General features: G+C 35.5%; 2 protein-coding genes across 2 annotated transcripts; one reads left to right on the top strand and one right to left on the bottom strand.

Annotated features, from left to right (window-relative positions):
- The first annotated feature begins 337 nt into the window (after positions 1–337).
- On the top strand, positions 338–1,500 carry LOC122315405. The gene is made up of 4 exons (XM_043131280.1): positions 338–573; positions 689–1,204; positions 1,286–1,343; positions 1,432–1,500. The coding sequence occupies exons 1-4, from the start codon at positions 338–340 to the stop codon at positions 1,498–1,500; spliced, it is 879 nt and encodes a 292-aa protein (XP_042987214.1).
- A 16,239-nt stretch (positions 1,501–17,739) lies between these two features.
- LOC122315219 lies at positions 17,740–18,941 on the bottom strand. Its single transcript, XM_043131022.1, has 2 exons — positions 18,422–18,941; positions 17,740–18,289 (listed from the first exon to the last, which is right to left on the bottom strand). Exons 1-2 carry the CDS (start codon positions 18,852–18,854, stop codon positions 17,964–17,966), a joined length of 759 nt encoding a protein of 252 aa, XP_042986956.1. The 5' UTR covers positions 18,855–18,941; the 3' UTR covers positions 17,740–17,963.
- Positions 18,942–19,178: the final 237 nt, after the last annotated feature.

Raw genomic sequence — 19,178 nt, 5'->3', positions numbered from 1 at the left:
AGTACTTCCAAATACAACTCACCAGTTGTGCTTGTGACATATTTTACAAAAATTTCCAGAACATTTGGCACATGTCTACAACAAGTTTCCTGAATTTTCAAAAGAATTCCGTCATTATATTTATGAGACAATAACATGTGATGAGTTCGAGGAGGAATGGAGTTCAATAATGGTGAAGTATGATCTAGTTGGTAATGATTAGTTGCAAAATCTGTATAACCGACGTGAGAAGTGGGTTCCAGCTTAGTTGCGAACCACGTTTTGTGCGGGTATGTCAACCACACAGCGGAGTGAAAGTATGAATAAATTTTTTAAGGATTATGTTCGTTCAAGCACGATGGTGAGTGACTTTGTGCATCAATACGGGAAAGCCTTAGATGCACGCTATTTTAAGGAGAGAGAGAAGGATGTGAGAACGAAGTCAACTAGAGCAGTTTTCAAAACATGTTGGACAATTGAAGAAGAGGTGGCAAAAGTGTATACTAGGAAGTCTTTCGAAATATTTCAAGATGAGTTATTTAATAGCCAACGATACAAAGCTACCAAAGTTCAGAAAGAGGGTGAAAGTAAGATGTATGAGGTGGCCTAATGGCAAAGATAAACGTGTTTATTATGTGAATTTGGAGAGTAGAGAACTCAAGGCAATATGTACATGTCATATGTTTGAGTTTATTGGTATTGTTTGTAGGCATATCCTATGTGTCATTGCAAAAAAATCAAAATTAGATGTGTTCCCTTCTCACTATGTGGTAGAGAGATGGACAATCAATGCTAAGAGTCGAGCAATACTTGAAATACCAGTTTTTGAGGGGCATGTAATGACACAAGAAGATCCGGTAATGCGAAAAAATAAGTTGATGATGCAGTTTTATGATATTGTAGAACTTGGCTCACAATCAAGTTTTAGAATGAACCACCTTTCTCTTGCCTTAGAGAAGGTACACAAGGAGTTGCTTTTGATGGAAGATGTTGGAGAAATAAATTTAGAAGCCGGAGAAATGTCATGTAATGATTCTCCTATGTTAAGATCACAAGTAATCTCAAATTTCTCACAAACTATGCAAGATCCTCAACGAGTGCCAACGAAAGGAAGACCGAAATCTTTGAGAGCAAAGAACCCAAAAGAAACTCAAGCAGTGAAGAAAAGGCGTTGTAGCATTTGCAAGATTGAGGGCCATACAAAGAACGGTTGCCCTTCGTTGGGGTATGGTACTTATCTCAAAATTTTGATTTTGTTTTAATTTTATAAGTAATGATTTTTATGTTTTTATTGTCTTCCATGTAGGAATCTTGGAAACATAAATGAAGAACTTGGCTCACAAAGGGTGGATCTTGAAGAACATGTGACATGAGGTTGGTGAATTAGTTGGGTGTTGTTGAATTTATGTGTTTATTACCATGTATACTTATTTGATATTTTTAATGCCACAGGACTTAAAGATCACAAGTGATGGTGCTGTTGAATTTTTGGGCTCAATGAGAATGGATCTATTTATTTGATAGTATGTATTTGGAGCTATGTATTTGGTACTTTCTATTTGGAGCTATGTATGTACTTGGTAATATATGGTGTTCACCTCTATGGATTTGGTACAAATTATTTGGTAGTATGTATGAAATTCTACTACTTGTGATTCAGCAAGCTTCCATGTAGCAAGTGTTTTTTTGTGATAATGTAATTAGATATGAACCATGAAGCAAGTGTTTTTTTGTGCCCAGTTTTTTTTTCTTAGCCCAGGTGCTCTGTTTTTATTATGTGAATTTGGTAAGGGAGTTCAATAATATTTGAGGAGTGAAACTTTCCAATATTCCTTTCTGTGCATCCAAGTATTGGTGGATATTTTTTATGTTTGTTGCTTTATGTTTGTTGCATCAGAGTTTTGGAAAGGCAATATATATCCTGATTGTGCTTGCCGACCCACTCAGTTGTAAACACTTCTTGTTTAATAGTTTATGGCTTGCAGAAATATTCAATTTTTTTGTTTGAGACAGTGAAAACAAACTAGATTGTGTCCAAGAATTGATTACTTTTAATCACATTGGTCTCCAAGAATTGATTACTTTTTCTTTGTTTCTGGTTTTACAAAAGCGATTTAGACGTGATGTCCCCCCTACACAATGAAACTGATTTTTTTTTTCATTTTCAAGAACCCCCTGTTTTGATCACAGCATATTCACAGCATCCACAACTTCATATTCAATATTCACACCCCCTGTTTTCATATTCACAACTTCAGTTCAATATTCACAGCATCCACGTTTGACAAACATCTCCAAGTTAACCAAAATACAGACCACAACCAACAAACCATCAACCAATATACATCAAGCTCATTTCCAAGTATTACATTAATTGAGCTATTTATCGTTCAAACTTCAACACAATTACAGAAAAAAGTACAACAATACAGAACCATAACAAGAATAATGTCCTCTTATACTTCTTTTCCATAGCTTTAAACTTTGCTTCTTCAGCTAGCCAACGTTCTTGATTGATCCTGTCATTTCTTCTTTGAGCTAACTCCAATGTCATTTTGCAACAAGTGTTTTGTTCCATTTCAAAATCAACCCATTGAAAAAATGAGTATTGTTTCTTCATCTTATAGTTCGGACAATTAAAAAATCGTCTGCCAAAACTAGTATGTTTGGCAGAAATTCTTAGCTTTGAAGGAATTCCACAATGGCAAAATGGTCTCTCCAAAATAGTAGTTTCATCTTTTGCTCTTGAAGTACAAGAACTTGAACTAACATTGCTGTCATAGTCATACTGCATTTGACAAGGACTGAATCAGTAAACGACAAGGACTGATTATGTATTTTAGTGGTAACTTAAGCTAATAATGCTAATATGTATTTTGAGAGGAAACTTGTTTATTGGTGTCATCATTTTAACCTTGTATGTTTCCTCTACTCAGAATTATAAGTTGTAACCTAGCTAGCGAGTGCTAACTCTCAATATCTTTACTATTTTAAAGTCTGCAAAATTGATAAGGGGCATGCAATGTTTTTTGGGTGAGATAGGAAGCTAGTCAAATGATAATTGTTTAAGATTGTGCATAGGCTAGTGTTTCTTAGTGTCAAACGAGACAAAATACTCTTCCAAATTTCTTGCCAATATTGATTTAAATGCAACATACAAGTCGTGCAATATAAGAATTTGTTTCGGATGGAGTACATTACTACGTACCGTTGTTCCCTACCATCATATGCCATCAATCATCCGCAATATTTAATCCTTTTAGTTGAGATTCAAAGAAGGAAGTATAATAATTACAAATAAAAATTAAAAATAAATTCCACGAGTAAATGAGTGTTGGACAGGAAGTTGGTATGCCCCTTATGTATTCATCCTTTCTTAAGTTAACCATATTCCAAAAGTAGTTAGAAAAAAATAATTCAATGACCAACTCCAACGCAAACAATCTAGGAAATAACTCACAAACAGCTGAAAAATAGTAAACTTACCTTCATAGTGTTTTTCGTGATTTCTTCTTCAGTTTTATTGAGATCGAGAGGGAGGGGGTTTTCGGGTTTCGAGTTCAAGCATGATCGGAAGGGAGTGCTTTTTTTGGGTTTCGTTTTTATACAGATCGTGAGGGAGGGGAAGGGTTAGGGGTTAGGGTAAAACTACTTTTATGGGAAATGATTTCATGGATGGGTTTCGTTCGGTGGCCAGAGAGACGTGTACTACAAAGTAGAAAAAGCAAAGAAAAATTGAAGTTGCATGCAAAGCTGAAACCGGAACTTGTCTTCGATCAAACATAGAAGCTCAATCGAAACAGAGAAGACTGGGTCGGAAGGGAAGCCTGGGTTCGGAAGAGAGAAGGAGGACTTGTTTCGGAAGTATGGGAAATGATTTCATGGATGGGTTTCATTCAGTGGCCAGAGAGATGTGTACTGCAAAGTAGAAAAAGCAAAGAAAAATCATAGTTGCATGCAAAGCTGAAACCGGAACTCGTCTTCGATCAAAAATAGAAGATAAATCAAAACAGAGAAGACTGGGTCGGAAGGGAAGCCTGGGTTCGGAAGAGAGAAGGGGGACTTGTTTCGGAAGAGAGAAGGGTCCAGAAGGGAAGCCTGATGGCAGCTGAAGACTGATGGCAGAGCAGACTGAGCAGACTGATGGGCAGCTGAATCACGTGAAGAGAGAAGGGGGACTTGTTTCCCTGCATCACGGCAGATAGAACCTGTTTCTGTCTCACTTACGTGTCTATCACCTATTGGCCTCCGTTAAATACGAGTTGTAGGATTGTCCAGTTTTAAGTTATTCCCATATATATACACACACACACATATATTCTATTATAATAAGTAGTTATATAATTGTTATAGTAACTTTTTTTTTTTTTTTCTGTTAACTTTTCTGGTTTTTTCATTAAACCCATTAAGTCCATTACTTTCTTGTTTTAGGGATACAATTGTCTTTTTATACCTCTCTCTCATTCCCAATTTCCTCTCTCCTCTTATCACGAACCTCTCTCCCAATCTCCGATGTCTGCCTCTCTACCTACCTCCTTCAAACCCATCCTCTCACACGTTTTTCTAAAACACTTAGATCTTAATCTAAGTATAAGTGTTCAGATATGTAAAAAAAAGGGCAATAAAGAATAATAAGTACAAAACGAAAAAACTCCACAAAGAAAAACACTTAGATCTGAACAAGATCTGTTCAAATATGTCGAGATTAAAAAAAATTATATCAAAATACATGATTTGGATTTATCGTCAAACATCCTAAAAAGTTCCAAATCTTATGCTTTCTTCGAGTGTGGCGGTAGAGTTTATTGTAGTGGTAATAATTCTATTTTTATTTGTCTATGTTATTCTAATGTATCTTGAGTTTAATTTTGAACTAACTTTTTTTGTTTTCTAATATATCTAACTATGTAGTTATTATATTTACCGACCTATACTTATCCAAAGATATTTGCTAAAGTTTGCTTCTTCTTCTTCTTCTTCTTCTTCTTCTTCTTTTTATTTTTTTATTTATTTTTTATTTTTTATTTATTTTTTTTAATTTTTTTTAATTTTATTTAATTTTTTTTTATCTCTATGCATTAAATTATTCTTTAATCAAGTTTTTTTTTTAAATCATATTATTTTTTTAAAAAACCTATTTAACCCAATTAGACAAACATATCTTGCACGTGCTTCTGACCTAGTGTATATATATATATATATATATATATATATATAATGACCAGAGGACTGAAGATAAATAAAATTAGTGATAAATGAAAAATAAAAGAAAGTGTAAGAGAAATAATAACATTTCTTCAAAATGAAAAAACTTACAAAATATTATATTGAAGGTGGGGGAAATAGGCTTCTTAACAAACTCAAAGGCATAAAGATTTTTTGGAAAAATACAGGTAGTATCAAGTAGAGATAGAAGAAGTAGCTACTGAAAAGAGATGCCCTATTCCTGATGCAAGGTTCCCCTTTTATAGATGAAGAATGAGTCTTTTAGGCCATAAGTATGAAAAAGCAAACAGTAAAAGCAAACAATACAACAATAAGCATCTTTCAGCAGGCTTTGAGTACTTTCTCTACACGAATCGCAGGAGAATCATATTTGTCTTTTTTGCTGAAAATAAAGTAACAAGAATCTTCTCAGAAAAGCATGCAACCAATTAGTCTTTTAGAGATGGTAGTCATTCAGTGCTATTAAATATTTGTCAGTTTGTGCTGGCGGATCAGTCATCAGAAAGCCTTGGAGTGTCTTCTGAATCATGTCCAAATATGTTACTATAAGAGTCAGTAATTGAAGGTTCAAAGGATATTTTTGACTCAGTATCAAAATTATTCTTATCAGTTTTATCATTATTCTGCAATTGCTTCTGTAGTAGATAAATCAAATCCTTAAATCAGATTCTTCTTTTCCTTGGATTTGGAAGATTTTCTAGATTTATTAGATTTAACAGAAGTAGTGCCAGAGTATTTGGATATTCAGGCAAAGTTATCTGTTTAACAGGCAGAAATTCCTCATTGCTCTTCATATCTGGAGCAGTCTGATGAAATTCTCGAGCAACATTATCAATACCATCTTGTGTGTGAGGAAATTGGTCTCACCACTTAACAAACCAATGTCGGACCAGTAAATCACCATTCTGATCGTATCTCCACTTTAATATCCAAGAGACTTTGTATCTCTTGCAAAAATGGAGGAAACAGGGGAATTTTTTATTATGTCAATTCATTTTGAATACAGTGGCAAAACATCAAATGACTTTATGATTCGGAAATAGGGCCAAATTGGTGCCATCATCCTATAAATCAGAAGGAAAATCCAGTTTGAGGGCATCTCCTGTAACTACTTCTCCCATCTCTACTTGATACTATGCCTTTGAGTTTGTTAAGAAACCTATTTTCCCACCTTCATTATAATATTTTGTAAGTTGTTTCACTTTGAATAAATGTTATTATTTCTTTTATTCTTTCTTTTCTTTTTCATTTATCACTATTTTTATTTATCTCTAGTCATCTGGACATTGCTTTCAATATTCATTAATACCATTTATTACTTTCACTACTTCCAGTTATCTGGTCCTCCAGTCATCTAGTCCTCACTTTACTACTACTCTCCTATTCAAATTTCTTTTGTTAATTCCGCTTCCTTGTTGGTATCAGAGCCATTTATGGTTTCTGGTAGGTGATTTATATTTGTTCATCTTGTTTATTGTGTTGTCTACCATCCTTTACTTTTTACTTTCTTAATCTTGTTCAATTCTTGTTTTTATTGGCGCCACCCCGGTTGTAAAGAATCCCTAGGATCATGTCTGTAAGGCTTGTTTTGCTAGAAAAAACGTTTAGGGCATGAGTGGGTAAATGGTTGACCTCAGGATATGTGTTACGAAATGCAATAGGTACATGAGTAAAGATAAGATTAGTGAGTATTAAGTTTAGTTTTGGTTGATTTCATGATAAATAAAATGTTTAAATCTAATTCGTCTATTAGTTATATATATATATGTGTGTGTGTGTGTGTTAATTACACTTTATTCCCTTGAACTTTCACTTAATTCATAATATACTTTTGAAACTAATAATTGCTTCAAAATGGACCCATTTACTTCCAAAACTTCGCAGTTCCCCCATTTCGTCTATTATCAGCGTTAATTCGAACGAAAATTGAGCACGTGCAACTTCTTCACCTGCAAAGACAAAAATAACCCCAAGGAAAAATTCACTTTGCCCCCTCGAACTTTCACGCAATTCTCAATTTTCCTCGAATGTCACATTCAATTAGATTTTTATAATAAATTAAATTAAATTGTTATAATAAATCTGAATTTACAAATTTGGGATAAAAAACTAACAAAAAGATAAATATTTGAACTCAGTAAAATACTAAGATATAATTTTTTTTATTTTTTTTTTAAATTTTTAAAAATGTATTTGAATAACTCTATATAAAACGCACTAAATATATAAATATATATAACTAACTATGTAATATTAATAAAAATAAAGGTTTATTTCTCTACCTCATGAATAGTTATTATCTCATTTTATTCTCAAGGGAGCAAAGTGTAATTAACCGACATATATACACACACACACATACACACACAATATAACATTATAGGTTCTCAACAACCTCACGTCTCACCCTTGTCTATGCCTTTTATATCCGCAACATTGATATGGTACCAAGTGTAAGCGATTTCTACCTCCACTAGGAACCATTTTCATTGTTTATTCTCTTCTTTGAGAAAAAAAAGAAAAAAAAAAGAGAGAAAACAAGGGAAAATGTCATTTTCTTTAGTTTCACGGGTAGTGCAGGTTGCTCTTTTTATAAAGAAGGTTAGTCAGAATTCGTTGAAGCATTTTTCATTTGTCCAATTAGATAAAGGTGGTGTTGAGCAAGTGATTGGGAGAGAGATGATTGAGTAGTTAGATAGGGATGTGGGGATTAGGATAAATGCTTAGGGGACTGTCAAGATTATTGAATCTGGGGTACCTTCCACTTAGTTTAATATTATGGATAAGCAGTTGGCTCTCTATGACTATGAAGAATAGGAGGAAAGTGATTTTTGGGAAGAGTTTGAATCATATGAGGATTTTGTTGCTGATCCTTTGTGTTCCATCCCTCCAGGGATTAATTGGAACATTAAATCTTCTAATTGGGTGTTGAGAAAGGTGGATGAAATCAAGGATTGTGTTGGCTGGTAAACTTAGAGAGCTTAAAAAAAATTTGAAGATTTGGAATAAAGAAGAGTTTGGGAATTTGGATAGTAAGAGGAAGATTCTATTGGATCAGTTGAGATGTTTGGAGAATAAGGAGCTTTTGGAAGAATTATTCGAGGAGGATTTGGAGAAAAAAAAGGGTTGTTGCTTGATTAGAGTCGATATCTTTAATGGAAGAAATATCATGGAGGCAAAAATCTCGAATGTTGTGGCTGAAAGAAGGTGATAAGTGTACAAAATATTTTCACCAAATGGTGAACTCTTATCGAAGAAATAATTCTATAGCAGTCCTCATAAAGGCGATAACATTCTTTTGGATCAAAAGGCTATCAAAGAATATATTATAAATTTTTATGAGAAGTTATTTAAAGAAGACTTTCTCTTAGAGGCCTAAGTTAGATGGGCTATTTTTTGACTCCATTGACCAAGTGCTGAATGGATGGAGTGGGTGTTTGACGAAAAAGAACAATGGCAGATCTACATAGTGGTTGAGGGGGGCCATGGGCCCCCAAAATTGTTTTAAAATTCAAAATAGCCCCTAAATTTCATGTATACAGAAATTGCACCCCCCCAAAAAAAAAAGACTTATAATTTTCTTATTCCTATATACTTTCTAAAATTTTGTAAAATTTCAATATACATAGAAATATCTCTCTCCAATTTTTTCCTATAACCCATAGATTTTGTATAATTTATATATATTATCTATTTTCAACGATGTGGCCCCACTAAAATTAAATTAAAACTAAGATTAGGAGAAATAATGAACTATTAACATTGACTCCAAAGTTTCTTATTATACAATATTAAATTTCTTAATATAGAATCTAAAGTAAAAATATAAGAAAAACCATTTAAAATTGATGATTTATATGAAAAATGGTGGAGATGATTTATCCTCTAAACTTCATTGAGCAATGAAAAGTTTATTTAAGCTTTCAATTGCAACATTCTACGCTTAATGTGACACCAAAATAGATATATTTTACATGAAATTTGATAAACTAGCTTAGATATTAGAATGAGAGATGACATTCGAAAAGATTACTTGATAGTTTCTATGAAAAAAATAATTTATAAATATCTCATATTTATAAAAATAATAATGAATGAATATTATTCTATGAAATATTATCATCAAAATCTAAAACAGATATTAATTTGTGTTTTTAAAATTTTATTTTTATGTTATTTGAAAAATTATCGAGATGTAATTTTATATACAGTTATGCCTTATGATTTTGTAATATTTTTTCATTTTATATGAACATCTCATGCGGTAGAAAAGTTGGCCCTCCTAAGAACAATTGCTGGTTCCACCACTGAAGAAGAAATCCTTAATGTGGTTAGAAGTATGGCTAGGGACAAGGCTCTGGGCTGGATGGTTATTCTATGGTGTTCTTTCAAGCTTATTGGGACATAGTGTTAACAATTTTCTTTTTGTTGAATCAATCTCCTCCTCTGTTTTCTCATCCATAAATAGCAAAAAATAGATTACAAAGATAGGAAATTCGAAATCTGACTTCCTATCTTAAAGGGATTCAAATTCTGAATAAGATATGTTTCCCAGACTTATCTACCCAATCTAAATATTCAAATTACAAATCTTATAAATCCTATATAGCTGTACAAATCTATTTATACCCAAAATACATAGATAAACATAGGAATTAATTAGATAAACACTTGAATTAATTTAAATAAATATAATCCACTAATACCCCCCTCAAATTGATGCTGGTGTATCTACTAGCATCAATTTGCTAACTAGGAATTGATGCTGCTGTCTAGTCATTGCATTCGTGAATATATCAGCTACTTGAAGATTCTTAGAGATATGAGGAAGAATAATAGACTTAGCCTTATAGGCTTGACGAATATAGTGACAATTCACTTCAATATGTTTGGTACGCTCGTGAAATACTGGATTGGCAGCAATTTGAATGGTACTAGTGCTGTCACCATGAACAAGAGTTGGCTTGTCTTGCGAAAAACCAATCTCTTGAAGAATGCCCCGCAACCACATCACCTCAGAGCAAGCTGCTGACATAGCTCTATTTTCAGCTTCAGTAGAGGATTTAGAAACACACTCTTGCTTCTTGCATTTCCAGGAGATGAGTGAATCTCCAAGAAAGATGCACCAACCAGTTGTAGAATGCCTAGAATCTGGGCAACCAGCCCAATCCGCATCACTATAAGCCATAAGTTGAAGAGAAGTGCCAGCAGGAAACAATAACCCACGATCAGGAGTCCCAATCAAATATCTAATAATACAATGAACAATCACTAAATGCAAGTATTGAGGTGTGTCCATAAATTTACTAACAATATGGACAACATATGAGATATTCGGACGTGTGATAGTGAGGTAGATTAGACTCCCAACAAGCTTCCTATATAATGTAGGATCAGAAATTAAATCACCCTCATCCTTCCAATATTTCACGTTGACTTCCATAGGAGTATCAACTGAAGTCATCTCCCCCAACCCAGCCAACTAAACAAGGTCCTGGGTGCATTTATATTGATTAATAAATAACCCATGTGGCTGATTATGAACTTTCACCCTCAAGAAATAAGTCAACAGTCCCAAATCTTTCATATGAAAGACCTTATGAAGATGCACCTGAAACCTTTGAATAAATTCAATACCGGATCCAGTAATAATGATATCGTCCACATAGACCAATAAGAAAACAAAACCATAATTACTTTTATGAAGGAACAAAGAAGCATCATACTCACTCTGAGTGAATTGAAAGTCAAGTAAGGTATTGTGGAACTTCTTAACCCAAGCTCTGGGAGCTTGTTTTAGACCATATAATGATCTTTTTAGCTTACAAACATCATTAGCTGAGGAAAGTGGCATACCAGAAGGAAGTTTTATATTCCTATTTTAAATCACCATGAAGGAAAGTATTCTTCACATCCATATGATGCAATGGCCAAGATTGAGAAGCGGCAATGGCAAGAAGGAGACGAACAGTCGTCATCTTAGCAACAGGAGCAAACGTCTCGTCATAATCAATCCCATATTCTTGTTTATTTTCCAAGGCTATCAAACGAGCTTTATATCTCTCAAGGGACCTATTTGATCTAAGCTTCACAGAATACACCCACTTGCTACCAATAGGTGTCATAAAAGAAGGACAAGACACAATGTCCCAAGTGTCATTGGCCGCTAGTGCATCCATTTCTACTTGCATGGCATTCCTCCAATACTCATGTTCCATAGCCTACTTATAAGAGGAGGGAATATCAATAGAAAAAAGTGTAGCAATCACATAAGAATGAGAGGAAGAACCATACCGATCCGGGGGTTTGGAGACTCTATAAGTATACCGATGAGATGGTGGATCATAAGATGTGTAAAGGGATTGATCAGGAGCCACGGGTAGATGCTCAGAGGGGGCAGAAAGAGCAGTTAGATCTGCTGGAGGTGATTTAAGCCTGGTGTAAACACAACCATGTTTAAATCGAGCGGAAGCCGGTATATAAGTTGTATCCTCATTTGAAAAATTTGGCAAAACGCAAAAACTAGGAGGAATAGGGTCTAGATGAGTACGAAAAAATTATTGTTTGTCAAAGAACACCACATTACGAGAAACTCGAATTCGTTTAGTCTGAGGATCATAACAAATAAAACCCTTTTGAAAAGAAGTATACCCTAAAAAAGCACATTTGATTGATTGAGCAGAAATTTTGTGTCTTCCGTGAGATGGAAGATGCATAAAATAAATACAACCAAATGAGTACAATTGAGAATAGTCTGGGGAGTGCCCAAAGAGCAAAGAATAAGAAGAAATATTTTCTAATACTGGAGTAAGTAATCTATTAATTAAATACACAGCCGTAGATAAAGTTTCACATCAAAAACGAGAGGGCACACCCGAATCAATTAGGAGAGCCCGGACCATATCAAGAAGATGATGATTCTTTCTTTCAGTTACTCCATTTTATTGTGGAGTATATGGACAAAAACGTTGAGAAATAATTCCTTGATCTTGAAGGAACATTTGAAACTCATTAGATATATATTCTCCTCCTAAATTGGAGCAAAGAACCTTAGGAGAGGCAGAAAATTGATTAGTGAGATGAGCCAAGAAACGCTTGAATACTGGAAATACTTCATTCTTAGTACGAAAAAAGTAAATCTATGTAAAATGAGTATAATCATCAATAAACGTCATAAAATATTTATGACGATCATGAGATTCGATCGGGGTAATACCCCATACATCACTATGAATAACATCAAAGGCACGAGTGGCATGAGATCCTTTTGAAGGAAAAGGCAAAACTTTACTTTTAGCTAACTTACATGTATCACATTCAAAATTTAATCGATCAAAATAATAAAGCTCTTTATTGCCAATTAAACATGAAGATAACAACTTATGAAGTATGTGAGAATTGGGATGGCCCAATCGCCTATGCCAATCCTTCACACTCAAAGTACCAACATTGCAAGAAAACAAAGATAAAGACTTTGACTCAACAGTTTTTGAATCTAAATATAAAGGAAACAACTGACCCTCTTTAGGATCCCTCGCGATCATCTTCTCGGTCACCTGATCCTGTACAAGACAACTAGAAGAAGTAAATGACACCCTACAATTACTGTCAACTAATTGGCCAATAGAAATCATATTGGTATTTAATGAAGGAGACACCAAAATATTTTTCAAGGAATGAGAAATATCACCTATGGCAGTGATAGGTAGGGCACTACCATCTGTCATGTGAATTTTTAGTAGACTAGCATATGGTGAGATATTAACAAGAGAGTGAGAGGCACTTGTCATATGGTTGGTAGCACTGGAATCAAAATATCAAGGTTTAGAGGCATATTTGGTTTTACCTGAAATACCAAAATCTGAAAGAGCTGAGATGATCATTTGTTGTACCATTTTTAGTGTAATAGAGGTGGGATTTTGAAAAGTGGAAGCTGGAACATGAGAGGAAGTGGCCAAGGTAGAACTAACAGCACTAGTAGCCTCAACAGCAGCTGAATAGGCAGTTTCTTGGCAACGTGGAGGACGTATCGGGTAATCCTTGATGATATGTCCTTACTTCTTGCAATAGTTGCAAGTTTTCTTAGAGCAATTTGTAGCGATATGCCCATAACCTTTACAACTATAGCATTGAGTAGTGCTCAAATCCCTCCCTTTGGTTTTTTTGTGAGCTGCATATGCCATAGGAGCTGGAGTAGCTTGTTCCATGGCTGTTTGGGTCATCAATCTTTGCTCCTCTCGAAATATTTCTCCCAAACACATATCAAGTGGAGGCACAGGATCTCGATTCATCGGATTAGCACGACTAAATTCAAATTCAGGCCTTAGTTTCATAAGAAACTGTGCCCGCATACTTGTTTCATGAACAGCTTGAATATTGGCCAAACTTGTTGCTAGAATTGATGTGTATACAATATCTATATACTCATCCCACAAGTTACAAAAACCAAAATAAAACCCCTCCACACAGAGAGCTCCTTGAGAGAAATTCGACATCTCTAGTTCGAGTTGAAATCTCCTAGCTGCATTATTCTGAGTATACAGCCGCTTGAAATGATTCCATATACCACGAGCATTCTTGAATGAGCGTAAATTCAAGATAATATGGGTATCAATAGATCTAAGAATCCAAGACATGACTCGGGCATCCTTGCTTTCCCAAGAAGCAAGCTAATCTTTGTCCTCTGGTGCCACACTACTCCCATTAATATGACCCCAAAGTTCCTTCCCTTTCACCAAAAGTTGAAATTGAAAAGACCACGTAGCATAATTCTTTCCATTGAATCGAACAAGAAGAGAATCTCTAATTTTAGAAGATATGATAGACAAGAAACTCTAGCCTTAAACCTTGAGACTAGAGAAAAAAATAGCCGCAACTTTGGAAACAGAAAAACCCTAGCCAAAAAAAAAAAATCTTAGAATCAGAAAAAAAAAAAAAATAGGACCTAGGATTCTGAACCTTACTGTGATACCATAACAATTTTCTTTTTGCTGAATCAATCTCCTCCTCTTTCTTCTCATCCATAAATAGCAAAAAATAGATTACAAAGATAGGAAATTCGAAATCTAACTTCCTATTTTAAAGGGATTCAAATATTGGATAAAATATGTTTTCCATACTTATCTACCCAATCTAAATATTCAAATTACAAATCCTATAAATCCTATACAGCTGTACAAATCTGTCTATACCCAAAATACATAGATAAACATAGGAATTAATTAGATAAACATTGGAATTAATTTAAATAAATATAATCCACTAATAAGTGTGAAAATATTTTGTAAAGGTTTTTCTTGAATTTCATACACTTATGAAAATTGAAAAAAGTTTCAATGCAACTTTTATTGCACTTATTCCTAAAAAGGTAGGGGCTGTGGAGATGAGAGACTTTCGGCCTATTAGTTTGTTAAATGGGATAAGATTATTTCTAAGGTGTTAGCCAATCATATGAGTGTGGTAATGGAGAGGATTATTTTGAAGTCTCAAAATGCATTTGCGAAGTAGAGACAAATCCTTGATTCAGTTTTAATGGCTAATGAATGTTTGGAGAGTATAATCAAACTTGGTAAATCTGGAATTTTAATTAAATAAGACATGGAAAAGGCTTATGACCATGTTAGTTGGGATTTCCTCTTGTATTTATTTGGGAGATATGGTTTTGGTGAGAAATGGTGTTGATTAAATATTGCATTTCGATGTCGAGTTTTTCTATTTTAGTGAACAATTCTCTGGTTGGGTTTTTTAATAGTTCTTGTGGTTTAAGACAAGGAGATCTTCTATCTCATTTTCTTTTTGTTCTTGTTATGGATGCATTGAGTATAATGATTGAAATGGCGCTGGAATGAAGATTTTTGTTGGCTTTTGGTGATGAGACTTGGAGATGCTTAAAAGTCTCACATTTGCTCTTTGATGATGATACGTTGATGTTTAGTGAGCCAAATCAAATCTTTGTGCTATGAGAGCACTATTGTTATGTTTTGAAGTTGTTTCATGACTTAGAGTTAACTTATCCAAATCTAAAATTGTTCCTGTGGGTGCTATTTCAAATCTGGCCAATATTATGGGATGCAAGGTATCTTCGCTGCCTATGAGATATCTCGGTCTTCCCTTGGGGGCTCATCATAAATTTGTCACTATTTAGGATGGGGTGATTGAGAAGACTAAAAGGAGATTAGCTGGATGGAAAAAGTTATATTTGTCTAGGGAGGGGCTAGCAACTAGATGGGTGTAAAATGAAGTTTTAAACCCACTAATAATACTATGACACATAGAAGCTCCACCAAGATGAAGAATAGAAGTCATTGTAGTGTATACCCCTTCTTCTCCCTTAACACCTCGCCCCCCCCCCCCCCCCCCCCCCCCCCCCCCCCCGGCCGGGCGGCGGGGCCAACTAATGAATTACTGTTCCCCTTGATCTCCCCCCTCCCTCATCGCTTGTTGTATCCCTTTCTTGATATAACAAAAAAGTGAAGTTACTGGGGAAAAAAAAAAGAGAGAAGTGAGAAGCACAAGCATAAACATCAAGTTGGATGAAAAATATCACTAAGAACCAAGGAACAACTTAATTTATTACTCTTTTTTTCTTCTTGAACACATCTGGGCCCTTGCAGAGATCCTTCAATGGAGTTTTTCTTATTTTGATCCAGTGTAAATTTATAATGAATTATTAGGGGGGTAAAAAATTCCAAATGCAAATGATTTGGATCCATTTGTGCAAGATCGACCAACATAGACCAACAAAAAAAAAGTCATAACCAAAACCTACTCACTCTCCAAGATAACCAGACTAATCTTACCTAGACAACCAACTCACAAGATAAATAACAGAATAATCTCAAAATGCAATAGGAAAAAACATATGGATCAAGTGGTTTAGTGGGTTCGTAGTACTCCAGTGAGTGGGGATGGAATGGGTTCGATGGAGGGGGGAGAAGGAGACGAATCACGATATTGGGTTTTTGACGAAGAGAGATCTTCAACGGGAGAAGAAAAAGAGGAAGTGAGAGTCTGAGAATGAGAAAAGAGAGGTTGGATTGGCACCCACAATAATTCTTGTAAGACTACTATGTGTCAAAATTTTACTGGATGGTGTAAGAGGGAGAAGTGCACCCTAACCTGTTTGAAGCTTTTCTCATTTGTCTAAAGGGGGGAGAATAACCCTGATTAAAAGCACGTTTTCTAACCTTGTGACTTATTTTATTTCTCTTTTTCCTTTGTCAGCAAGGGTAGTAAGGAGGATTGAGAGGATTTTTTGGAACTTTTTGAGGGGAGATATAGGAGAGGAAAAGAAAGGTTTACTTGGTTAGTTGGAATAAGGTTTGTTAGCCGGTCTCTTGTGGAGGTTTGGGGGTGCAAAATTTAAGGCTCTTTAACAAAGTAGTCCTTGGAAAATGGCTTTGGAAATATCACATGAAGAGAGATGCTTTATGGAAAAATGTTGTTGAAGTTAAATATGAGAGAATGTGGAGGGATTGGTGTTCAAATAAAGTTAGAGGAGTGTATAGGGTGAGTTTGTGGAAGTCCATTTGGAAGGGTTGGGGGGATTTTTCTAAACATATTAAGTTTAAGGTGAGAGATGAGAAAATGATTTTGTTTTGGCATGATATTTGGTGTGGGGATTCAGCTCTCAAGATCGATTTTCCTTCTTTGGGTAGGATTGCTAGGGATCAAGAGGCTGTGGTAGCCGATTCTTTTTCTTCTTTGTATAATAACATTCAATGAAATGTTGATTTTGTTAGAGATGTTAATGATTGGGAGGTGGATGTTGTTATTGATTTTTTGGAATGACTTTATAATTCAAGGTTGTACAGGGAAAGGAGGATAGATTATTGTGGATGCAGGTAGGAAATTTCAGGTTTTCGGTTAGTTCATATTATAAGGTGCTAACTTGTCATTGTGGTTTTGAGTTTCCTTGTTAAAGCATTTGAAGAGTGAAGATACCTACAAAGGTGGCGTTCTTATGTTGGTTGGTATTGCTTGTGAAAATTCTGACCATGGATAATCTAAGAAAGCGTGGTATGTGTATGGTTGATTGATGCTTTATATGTAAGAAAAACGGTAAATCTATAAATAATCTCTTTATTCATTTTGAGGTGGTGAATTAAGTCTTTGAGGAAAAAGATTTTTGCTCGAACAATAATTGTTTAGGTGATGCTGAAGGAAGAGGTTGATATTCTTGCATGTTGGAATGATTTTGAGGGGAGAATTCGTGTGGCAGCCATTTGGAAGATGAATCCATTGTGCTTGATGTGGTGTCTTTGGTTGAAAATAAATGAGAGATGTTTTGAAGACGAAGAACGTTCTTTAGTGTCTTGGGTTTGTGGGCCAAGGCTCTTGTATTGAATGATGTTAATTTTCAGGATTTGTTTTAGGCACTTTTAATTTGTTTCAATGGTGATGTAGGTATTTCTTTTATATACGTCATGTATTCTTGGGTTTTGCCTATTGATAGTAATAACATTTTCTTATTAACCATAAAAAAGAGAGAGAGAGAAAAAAAATATCCCAAGAAAGATTTCATAGACACTAAAGTAAATCAATACCACTGAAGTTTATTGCATATATGATTTCTATAAAACCTTAGTACAATATCAGATAAATGACGTTAAGATAAGTAGCCGATCAAACTTCCCAGGAAGCACTGAACTGAGAAGATTCAAGCTGTAGATTCGTGGATATAAATCCTCTTTAATTAATTTCAGGTAACCCCGTAGACCTAAAGTAAAAGTGTGCAGGGAAGCATTGACTTGAGGCTTTCAAGCAATACTTGCACCGCCATACCTCTTAGCAGCCTCTCTACTGTCGTAAGTGTCACCAGTGGTTCGCGGCCGAGATGATATATTCAAGTTGCCATACCGCCTTACACTGCTGTCAATGGTGTCTGAATAGGTATCTCTTTTTGGCCCTGTTGAGAGTGGTATATTGTACCGGGACTGTGGAGGCACATTGGTGACAGATAAACCCCTTGCCCCTTCCTTCAAATTCTCCATGGCTGTGGCAATATCAGATGTAGGTGTGTCGAGTTTGGTATCATTTCTTGGTGTTGCAGGCGCCCATGCTGAACGACTTGGCCTACGCATAGTTGGTTCCGTGACAAGGCCATTCTTGTCGTAGCTATAACCACTATTGCCAACATATCCAGTTTGCTCATTTGACACAGGGGTTTGGCCGCAGGGGGAGGCACCTAAAGAGCCAACCCTGTTGGGTTGGCTAGCTTCAGTCTGGACTTTGTTGAGGAAGACCTCAACTTCTCGAGGGCGATCACGAGCAGGACTCGAATGCCTCCGCTGGTTGTCATCATCACGTACGTAATCTTCCACTGGCTCTGCCTTTGTTGGGGGGCTATATCCGTTCCCATAGTTTTTCACCGGATCAGCCTTTGGTGGTGAGCCATGTGTATATTCTGAGACCAAAGGTGTGCGGATAGGCTCTATTGTTTCAACCAGATAGCTCTGCTCACTTTGGTTGGAAGTGCACACGATGACTGGCATTTTCCTTCCCTCAGCATCAATCATGACAGGCCGGCTCACTTGATTAGATTCCGAGGCGTAGCTTGCTTTGCTCAGTTCCTTGGCATTGGCAACTGATGCAACTCCACCAGCGGTGCGGCTGCCGCCTCCAAACAGAGAACGTCCATACCAAGACATGATCACTAAAGCTGTGTGGTGAAAACTAGGATTTGTTTTCTCAAAGAACAAAGTACACCAGGACAACTTGCTCAGTTTATAAAATGTCTCGTACTTGATCCTTAAATAGGAAAATAATATTCTTTTTTGGGTTTCATGACATGATAGACGATCCAAAACTATACTGCGCATGGTATTTTTTTTTTCTTTCTCATGTACTTTGAGATTCCCACTAAGTTCTTCCATTCACAAGACAGTTTTGAAAAATCATGTTCTGACTGCCAGCCTGTCTATCCATGGATTGTGACCCCCGGTACCTTAGCTTCCGCTCATTCATTCCACCAT

This window comes from Carya illinoinensis, chromosome 7 (genome assembly GCF_018687715.1).
Source record: "Carya illinoinensis cultivar Pawnee chromosome 7, C.illinoinensisPawnee_v1, whole genome shotgun sequence".
In the NCBI taxonomy this organism is placed as follows: domain Eukaryota; kingdom Viridiplantae; phylum Streptophyta; class Magnoliopsida; order Fagales; family Juglandaceae; genus Carya; species Carya illinoinensis.
Note: the sequence above shows the minus strand (reverse complement) of the source record. Positions and strands in the feature narration are given on the sequence as shown.